Source organism: Myripristis murdjan, chromosome 19 (genome assembly GCF_902150065.1).
Source record: "Myripristis murdjan chromosome 19, fMyrMur1.1, whole genome shotgun sequence".
Lineage (NCBI taxonomy): Eukaryota > Metazoa > Chordata > Actinopteri > Holocentriformes > Holocentridae > Myripristis > Myripristis murdjan.
In genome coordinates this window covers 14,421,082-14,431,791 of record NC_043998.1, presented here as the reverse complement: position 1 = coordinate 14,431,791, position 10,710 = coordinate 14,421,082, and the positions used below count along the sequence as shown (strand labels likewise).

The following is a 10,710-nucleotide window of genomic DNA, read 5'->3' as shown; positions in this document are numbered from 1 at the left end:
CTGCACTTGTTGCGCAGACTCTGGATGCGCCGCTGAGACCTTGGAGAGGAGAGCAGGGACGCACCGGCCGCTGCAACAGGTGGACACGCAGCATCACCTGCCAAACACAGCCGAGGTAGCTCATCTTGGATTTGCTGGGGTCATTTATTACTATTTTGGACGAGCTCTGTTGCATCTGTGCGTAATTTTACCTCCCCTCCAGGCTAAAGAGTTTTTTTTTTTTTTTTTTTGCCTTAGAAAAACAATTCCGTCTTTTTTCCTCTCCTTTTGTTTCATTTTAATTTTCTTTGCTTGTCCCCCCTCCGACCCGAGCCAAACTGAGCCAAGGTTTTGCTAAACTTTCAATGCCGATTTGAAAAGACTTTAGACATCCCCAGTCCTCACTGCGCGCACGAAGCCAGGATGCCAGTCCTAATGAGCCCCGACATCGCCAATAAGTTTAAGGAGAAATGGCTGACGCTTCATCCAGAGGAACCGGGCACCGGGCCTGACTCTGTCCACCTGGACGACAGCCTGACCAGCCTCCACTGGCTCCAGAATTTCTCCATCCTCAGCGCGGATCCAGAGCGGCCCAGCGGTGCCGGAACCGGCTGTCCGTCCTCTCCGCAGCACCTGCTGTATTTAAAGCGGCTCGGCTTTCCCAGAGGTGGCACCGACTCCCCGTCCAGCCCTCCTGCCGGGGACACCGCCGCCACCGGGATGCCTCTGTACCTCGGAAGCCCCGTTACCTCCGGCAGCGATTGCACCACGGACCCGCGGCTTGCCAATTACGCACAAACCGGGAGCGGCTACCCGCATATCCCGGTCCAGACGAGCCCGCCGGTCGAGGTCGACTACAAAACCAACCCAAAAGTCAAGCCGCCCTATTCGTACGCCTCGCTCATCTGCATGGCCATGCAGGCCAGCAAGCAGCCCAAAGTGACTCTGTCCACCATCTATAACTGGATCACGGAGAATTTCTGCTACTACAGACACGCAGAGCCCAGCTGGCAGGTAACCGAGACCGTCTAACTGAGTCTCTTTCTATTATTGATGAGTTAGATAAATGGCGAGGGAGAGGAGGGTGACCGTGGGACAGCAATGTCACCACCAGATACCCCTGCTTTATAGGACATCAGACAAGACCCTATGTAAAAGGATCTGTAGCTTATGTGGGACAAAGGAGGAGAAAAAAAAACATTATATTAATTATATATGCAGTATAAAATAAGTACACTTGAAATAAAAGAAGACAAGCAAATTAGCTTCTGGTCTATAAGTAAATGAAGTCATTTTTTTGTTCTTTTTCTTCTTTGATGACAAGTGTTTTTTAATGCCAGTGTCTCCCTTGTCTCTGAAATTTCCATCTTCCAAGAGAGCACTCATACAGGGTTTTGTCTGAAGGGAATAGTGACAAGTGTACCGGGTGGGGGTGGAGAAGACTCTCTCTCTCTCTCTCTCTCTCTCTCTCTCTCTCTCTCTCTGTGTGTGTGTGTGTGTGTATTAATGAGGTTTCCTGAGAGAGCTGGCAGCTAAGCACAGCTGATCATGTTTGAAATGCTGTGTGTTACTAGAAAGCCTCATTAAGTGCATTTGCTTTCCTATACAAACAACAACAATACACCCCCCCACCCCCCATCTCCCTTACAAAGACAGACTGACACACATTTTGCATGATTAACTTAAATGTTGTTTAACTCAAATGAAAAAAGCTGACAGTGTTATGTTCCATGTGCTTTTTTGTTTTGTTTTGTTTTCCTTAAATCTTCCCAATAGAACTCGATTCGCCACAACCTGTCGCTGAACAAGTGTTTCATGAAGGTCCCCAGGCAGAAAGACGAGCCTGGGAAAGGAGGCTTCTGGCAGATCGATCCCCAGTACGCCGACATGTTCGTCAACGGCATCTTCAAGCGCAGGAGGATGTCTGCGAACCACTATAGCAGCAGCAGTGGCACCCACAGACAGAGCAAGCTGCTGCAAGGTCGCGAAACAGGGTACCACGGCACCCAAAATGGCTGCTCTTTCCAAGGTGGTGGCAAACGTAAGCACATGTCCACCAAAAGCAACACTAAGGCATTGCGGATGACCAAGTCCCCTCTGTTAGCAACAGAGGCCCACAGTGCTGACGTCCTGAGGGGTGACTTCGACCTGGCGTCTGTTTTCGACGATGTCCTCAGCGGGAACTGCAGCAACTTCGAGGACTTGGACATCAACACGGCGCTGAGCTCACTGGGCTGCGAGATGGAGGCGTCCCTGCAGGGGAGGCAGCACACAGCCGGGCTGGGGAGGTGGTGTGGAGGTGGGGGGGACGTCCTGAGTCAGAGCCAGGCACCGAGCCACCCCCAGTCCTACGGCTACATGGACCTGAGCGCGGCATCCATGGAGTGTCCGGTTAGCATGGGAGAGCTCCACATCCCGCAGCAGCATCAGCACCAGCACCATCAGCACCTGGACCAGGACCAGCTGCTCCAATCCCATCACTCCCTGCAGCAGTTTGAGGAGCCCTCCACACTATTTCCGGAGCAGTCCGAGGAGGTGGTGCTGCAGCCCTGGGAGGAGATTAAGGAGGAGGCGCAGGTGATTCCTCTGACTCTGGATCAGGGCTTCGGTCTGTGTGAGGGCTTCTTCACAGAGATGCAGCCATGGGAAAGGGTCGAGGCCTATCTGTGACCTTTGAACCCTAAGCTCCCTGACTTCTAATCATATTAGCATCCAATGACAACAACATCACTGATTACATGTCCTCAAAGGAGTCATTTAGAGTTACACCCTACTTACTTCTGTCTATGTCTAGTAACCATTTCCCCAATCATTTTCAATGCATGGCATAGGTAATCAGATTTTCTTTACTCACTCTTTTACTCATTTTTTTCTAAATACAAACATTATGGTGTCAAACCTAGCTAGAAATTAACTGCTGCCTAGCTTTAGAAGATACCCTATATAACAAGTCTTGGATGTGCAGATAAAGTTGGTAAGGTGATGTGTTTTATAGAGGGATTATTTTCTGGTGCAGGCTTACGTTTATGCCTGTGGATGTCTGGCGGTATGAAAGCACTGAACTCAGGCCCAATGAAATAACAATAAAACAGAAACTTTTGACAAAACCAAACTAAGGCTTCATGTTTACGCTGAAGGATTGTCTTGTTCGGACAATTGTCAAGTCGTTGGAAGATGTTTTTCACACTGCAGAAGAACGAATGGCAGCAGATGGCCTCTTCTGAAGACTGGAAAACAAACCCTGATTTCTCCAACTACGCTGACTGTGTGTAGACCCCAGCAGGGATCCACCCAAACCACTTGCACAAACTTTAAAAAGCACCGTAATTTTCCTTTAAGTTGCAATTGCAAGAACTACAAGAAGTCAAACATGGGTTATCAGAGAATGTGCTGAAATGAGTGCTATGAGCTACAGATGGGATTTTGATCCATCTATCACTGGGACAGATAAGGACTTTTGGAGGGATTCGATGCAAAAAACAAAATAGTTATGTCAACCACAGCCACCCTCCTTGAAATGGCACTCTCTCTACAAACAAGCACTGTAACGGTGGGACTGAGAAGACATACGGACTTGTATTTTTGCTACATTAGCATCAAACACTCTTTTTACCGACATGCAATGACATTTTGGCATTTATCTCAATGATCTATGTTGTGTGACGATGACAGATGAAGTCTTTGTGTTTTATTTGATCCCAAATTATCAAATGTCAGTGAGATGAAGATGAGAAAATTGTAAATTCCTAGTTTGAGACTAGCAATCAGTCACTTATGACTTTGTCACATAGTCAATTTAATATATATATTCACTGAAGTATATATCACTGAGCTGGGCATAAGCATTTGCCACATGTCTACAGTTATGTATTGCAAAGCAAAAAGAGGAGCAGACCTGAAACTGATCGCCTTCTTGCCGGTCATGAAATAAAACATTATGCACTTTGATAGGCAGCAGATTTAGGAAAGCAAGACAGCTTTTTTTTTTCCAGAATTTATAGTTTTCTTTTTTATGGTATTAAATTGATCTACATGTTGTTTTCTGTTTACTGACCATAATGCAATGATGAGTATAACAGTCCATATCAATTTTATTTGCCATGAGGTCAACACTGCGATAAATCAACCCGAAGTTTTGTTTGCTCGTACTACTACTGTCATCTTTTCCAAATATTCTTAACTGGGCATTTGTTGATTATATGTTCCGCCAAACTGTTGATAAGGGATATGCAGTTCATTGGTGTTTCCATGTTGACAAATAAGAAAAGAAGCAAGAGGGAGAACTACATAAACAGCTGTGTATTCTGTCACTGGGTGATGGATTTCCTTTTGTCTTTGTTGATTACTTTGGTGTATGTCTTTTTAATGTGTATGGTTTGTTTTCACAAATCTGAATTTGAAGATTATGTATGAGAATGATGTTGTAGAACTCTGTTGTTTTTTTTTCGGGCGGTTGGGGGGGTTGAGGGTGGGGGGGCTAAGTGATATGCTGATACAGGAATCCAACTCCTTAAAGGCCAGATTTTCTCTTTGTATCATAGGATCAAATTTGATATGAGCTCTTTGATCTCACCTTATTATTTTCCATTTGTACTTTTTTTAAGCTGTTTTCGAAAATGCAATCACGCCTTGATGCAATAAATGGTGTCATTCAAAAACAAAGCAACAGGTGTTTATCCTTTGTGCGCCACTGAGAAAAATCAGAGATTCAAACACATACAAAGTAATGATGGACTGCAATGCAATGTTGTCGTCAGAGGTATGTAAAATAAAGAGATGAAGGGTTGCACACGTGATCACGTCTGGTCTTTCTCAGAGTTGCAATAGTCATTATTCAAACACTCATAACAGCTGCTTTGCCATACAGGCCATAGATGCTTTGCCTCACCTTGAGTGTCTGAGGTCGCTGTGATCTTTGGTCTGAGGGAAGGAGGGGGCATTTCGAGAAAGGGGGGTGTGGGTAGAGAGAGCTGGGCAGGCTCAGGCATGCCACAGCCATGAACCCAGTGAAGTCCATTTGATAATGTTTCAAGGCTCTGCTGTGGTGAAATACAGAAGGAGAGTGATGAAGAGGAACTGGAAGATGCAGAGTATAATAATAAATTACTCCTTACCAGTGTTGGCAGTTGAAAATTACAAAGTAACTTGATACTTTTGCCAACTGCCCCATAATAGAATCAGCTGCCGTGATAATCTGTTTATGTTATCACAGATGCACCAAGACTGCTGGTCTAGGACTGGATTTTTATATAAGTTTATTAAAATCTAAACCCAATGAACTTTGATTGACCCATAAATGTATCCTTAACTAGCTTCAAAGTAAGATGCCCCTGTTTCATAGCTGCAGCAACACATCAAATAGAGAATATCTAGATGTGTTGTCTACCATTTTATGCACTTTTCCTTAGGTTCAGCAGGACATATTTGGTATCTTTGGAAACCTTGGGATCTCCACTAGAATTTCAAATTATGTTCTGTGGGTTTGAACAAAGCTTGGATGGGCAGCACACATTTGTATTGACAAGCTGACTGATTGTGGCAGCAGAGTTAAAGGGGTTACTAAGCTCAACTGATACTAGATCAGCACTGAAGATGATTTGGAGTCCATCTTTGCAAAAACTCCCTCTGGCAAGGGCCTGATTTGGGTTTAAGAAAGTAATGCAAGGAAAAAGTGGTTAGTAATCACATTACTTTTTAGAAAGAAACTATTTGTAATGTCATTAAAATGCATAGAATGTAATGAGAACTTTTATTTGATTACTTTTTTTTCGAGTAATTCCACAGCATTGGTCCTTAGAACAACTCATAAATAGCAACACTGCACCGGAGTGAATTTGACACACTCAGATACTTTTGAACAACTGCCCCAGAGCCAAATCAGCCCCATGAGTGAGTGTATGAAATCTCCAATCAACACACATCATATCAAAATAAGTGTTCCTAAAATACAGCCTGAACAACACTCCTATGCCAAATGCAAATCCACAACGTTTATATTGCAATCCATATTTGGGGGCGATGTACAATCCCAAACACATTTTTCTCTAATGTAGGGCCACTGATGAAGCACTTAGCAAATATGGGATGTGTAGGTTGAAATGGTGAAAGGAGTACAGATGTGCCTAAGGCAGTGGCAGAATCAAGGTTCTGCAGCGGGGTTTCAAAACTGCTGTCCGCTCTCCACTTGTCTCATACAGCTATCTAGCTTGAGGCCATGCATCCACATGGGCGGCCCACTCAACATGTAGCAGCTCCTGCATCCACCAGGCCGTTCTGCTGAGCTGGATGGGAGTGTGGGTTCATAGAAACAGACATATTTCGAAGTTGTTGCAACATGCCCTCAAAACCTAAAACCACAGCTCTCCCTTTTTCAGGGTTTTGGTCCCATGCCCCGTATGAAAACGTGCTTTTCCACCTCAAATCTCTTTTTAATTGAAAATGTGGAGGAAAAAGGGGAGAAATGCGGCTTATCCCGTCCCTCTGGCTCACGGCTCCCAGCGGCGACAGGTCATGTGTGGAGATCTCTCCAGGAATGGGTGGAATAACTCAGATTCCTAAAAACAGCAGGGACTACAGCCAGAGAGAGGCGAGGCGTGTGACTGCTGACAACAGAGAAAATCACTCCAAATTATAAAGTGGCAGTTTGTATGACAGCTATGGATTGTTTTGTACCAGTGACAATAAATCTGACAACCTGTTATTCATCTCTCCTACTAGTACAACAATTGCGAAAGAGTTAGACAAGGAAAATCTTTTAATCCCGTCTTTGCAGCGTCACTATCACTGTCAAGTTTGGTGGCCGAGAGGGTTGAGAGGTACACACAAGAGTGTGTGTGCGTGTATGTGTGTGAACTTGCACATTAGTCTCTGTTTACCTGCCAGTGTGTGCACGTGCATTTGTGTGCACTCACATTATGAGCCCGTAATGTTTGTGTTGGTGCATGGGGTTTCTTTGTCTGCGTGCGCGCTGATGTGTGTGCTCCCTGTTGAGTGTGTGTGTACACGGCTGCGATTGGAGCCCCGTGGCGGGCTAGATAACACTATCTCTATGGAGCCAGAGCCCCATGGCTCTATTCAGCATGGTGGATGAGAGGCAGGGCCTGCCCAGCACGCGGACCTGGCCACAGAAGGAGGAACAAGCTCGGCTGTCACTGTAGGAGCAGACTAACCTGGCTTATAATGGTTTATAACCCCCCCCTTCGGTACCCTCTGCATCTGTCATGAGTGTGTGTGTGCATACGTATGGGTGTTGGGCGGGTTGATGACTGAGACAGAGGGGGGCAGAGATAGAAACAGAGACAAGAAGAGGCGTTTTTGGTGTTTTATTACCCTCATGGCACCCTCTGGGCTGCTCCTGATTAGAGTCGGGCATAAACAGGGGCACCCAGCTTTGCTAAGAAGCACCCCGCCTGGTGCGAGATAGAAAGAAGGTTCAACTCCCTATTTATTGGGGATAGAGACAGACCTATTCTTCATGGGGAACGGCAGATAGAAGACACACGAAGGGGGTCCCTCACTAATTAGATCCCTCATCGCAACACAAAGCATAGTGTGGCAGCGGGAAAACGCCCTAAGCCTGTTTTATAGCCCCTGAGGAACCCCTGAGCGCAAGTGATTACAAGTATAGATAACTGTTAGATCACATTGATAACCCTTAAACTCAGTACAAATATCTATGAACTGGAAGGGAGTAAACAAGTACTTGTTTGGTTTATTTACAATGAGACGTTTCCTGATTTGTGCTCTCAGTCCAGGAAGGGATCATGGAATTTTTACATTTGTTGTAGTTTTCAAAAAATTAGCACCTAGTTTGGCTCCTTGAACTCTGAAATTCCCCCTAATCTCCCCTTAAGTAGCTTTAAAGTTAGAAAAAAACACATTTTCGATATCGTACAACCGTTGCTGCAACACTTCACTGAAGCTACGCCTGGGTAGTTACTATCCAAGCCCAAGATGACACTGTTTTTTCACATCAAATAGAAAATATCTAGATGTCTAGTGCATTAGTTTCTACACATTTCCCAGTAATTCAGCAGCACATATTTGGTATCTTTGGAAACTTTCGGATGTCTGCTAGAATTTAAAATAAAGTTCCATGGATTTGATCAAAGCTCGGTTGCACAGGATGCATTTGTAATGACGCACCAACAGATGGGACTGGCAGAGCTGAAGAGTTGAGATGAGTCTTAACTCATGGCCGAGAAACTGTCTGGAAATTGTCCTCCATCTCTGGTTTCCAAGCCCTCATGACATATTGATAAGGGAAAAAGTGTGGATGGATATTCAGCGGTCTAACCATCTATTAATGTGTCCCGTCCAGATTGGCTGGATAGAAGGGGAGGGGCCAAGGCAGGAAATGCAACTCAATAGACTTTCCAAAAGGCTGTTGTTTATGCATGAAATGCTAATCAGGTTTCCATTTAGATTGCCTGTGCCTTTTTGAAAGGAACTACGGATGGCAAATTAGAATAAAAGGACTGAGATGTAGTATAGTGGAAGGGTTTTCTTTTGTTAAACAGAGACTATTATCAAAGTCTATCCTACTTGTGTAATTGGTCAAAGTAAGCAGATGCTTATGTCTAAATATAATAACAACATACTCATTATTGTGCATCTATTTCAAGTAATTGTATTGAATGATTTTTTGCAGCAGCAGCAGCAGCAGCAGCAGCATTCAACAAAAGCCTTAATGGTTGAGTTTTGGTCCATAATTTTTATTTAACCAAATGGAGACTCAAGCAATGAAGACCTGGTTTACAATTTGCCAACCCACCTCAAACCCACACATGCACCCTCTAGATTTTTGTTTCAGTTTTGATGTGCTAATTTAATTTATTCAGGGCATGTAGCACACACAAATGCAGGCGTACAAGGGAGCACAAACACAACTGCACGCTCATAAGTGGTAATTATGAAGACATGTAGAGGCTATTTAAGGTTAAATAGGTTCTATTCAGCCCCGTAGGACTGCTCACGGCTTAGGTCACCCTGTCTTTCCTCTGTGTCTCTTTTATGAGACCCGGAGGAGAGATTGATGCAGAGATTGATGGAACATGGGGGAAACGCATGCAAGATTGCGACTTACACTGCGGGGTCCAGCCGCATTGTAGCCATTTCCATCAGATCCGTCATGCTCCTAAGTGCTCAGAGTGCCTCTCCCATCAGGGACCTTAAGCTGTACATTTTTCTTGACCACACAGAGGAAGAGGAGAGCCTGTCCGCCTGTACCTCAGTAACAGTGTTGCTGCTGCAAAGGCGAAGTAGAGTGAGGTCAACCTGATGAAAAATGCACACTTCATATACTCCCCATTGCTGAAAGCATCTCACACTTCATTTTCTGGCATTGCTCGGGCTACAAAAGTGATCGGTTGTAAACGTCGTCCACTCTTGAGTATGATTGTGCACTCTTGTTTTGTGCTTGTCACGCTATGTTGTACTGTAAGATGCCTTATTGTACCGCAGCAATCACGTTGCGTAATTTCTTTTCAATAGCATGTCGTGTTGGCATTGCAAGGCATCATATCATATTGTCTCATATCGTGCCATTGTGTTGGTCTTTTATCATATATTAATGCATCACCTCAACTCACCGCACCTCACCTCATATCACATTATATCCTTGTATCATGTATCTTATTGAGTCATGTTGTTTTTTGTGTTGTATTATATCCTTGCATACTGTGTTTTATTGATTCATTCTGTCTCATGTTTCAGACTTTGTGTTGTGACAAACCATACCATTTCTTGTCATGTTTTATTGTTTTGTATCCTATTGCACGGCACTGTGTTGTGCTGTACCATCTTATATCATACTGGGCCATATGGTGTTGTATCATCATGAGCTCTGTGTCATGTTTTGTCTTCTATGCTGCAAAGCTCCTTGTCTTTGGCGTGCCATCTTATATTGTATCAATTTTCTATTGAGTCATTGTAATGTCATTGCATTGCATGATATCATGCCGTATCATTTTGTGTGGGGTCATAACATACAGTACTGTCCTGGTTTGTCTTGTCTCATCAAAAGATGGGAGCTGAGTTGTAGTTGAAAGCTGTTCTTTTTATCACTGTGTCCAAATTTTACTGCCTGCCCTAATCCACTCCCCTTTACGTGAAGTGACTAAGAGCAGCCACAACGCCCACCCGGATACTGGAAAGACCCACCCCCACTCCTCTGATTGGCTAAGCCTAACCCTAACCGTTACCTTAACCAACATAAACCAACAGAGGTCATGAGTACTAGCCAATCAGAGGCAGAGGAGGGGAGGGTATTACTGGAATCGGGGTACAGCAATCAGACTCAGAGGTGGATGACCTGTTTGGAGAAAACAAAGAGAAGAAAATGAGAAATACTTGAAAACACAACAGCATTTGGAATACCCCAGTAAAGGCAATGATAAAGCAGAGTGCAATATCTGCAAATCAAAACTATAATTTAAAGCAGCAACCTCCCATGTTCAAAAGAGCCGGCCGTTTGAACAGCTCTTCGAAAGGAATGAAGCCTTAGGAGCCGGTTTCTGTCAAAGGGCCATAGTTCCCATCACTAATCTCCAGAAAATAAGTAAATTCACCTCATAAAGGGCATATTTGTGCAGTATATATTCATGTTTGGGTGGTTTATAGTCATACAATCATCTATTCTGAATGGACTGTGCCTCTTTTGCTGGTGTGTGTCATGTAGCCAGGAGTGCACTGTTTTTAAAGGGAAATGAGAGAAACTGATTCTACTGGCCT

At 44.3% G+C, this 10,710-nt stretch overlaps 1 protein-coding gene across 1 annotated transcript; it reads left to right on the top strand.

The window, feature by feature from the left end:
- The first annotated feature begins 316 nt into the window (after positions 1 to 316).
- On the top strand, positions 317 to 2,688 carry foxj1b (forkhead box J1b). Its single transcript, XM_030078157.1, has 2 exons — positions 317 to 993; positions 1,756 to 2,688. The coding sequence occupies exons 1-2, from the start codon at positions 403 to 405 to the stop codon at positions 2,647 to 2,649; spliced, it is 1,485 nt and encodes a 494-aa protein (XP_029934017.1). The 5' UTR covers positions 317 to 402; the 3' UTR covers positions 2,650 to 2,688.
- Positions 2,689 to 10,710: the final 8,022 nt, after the last annotated feature.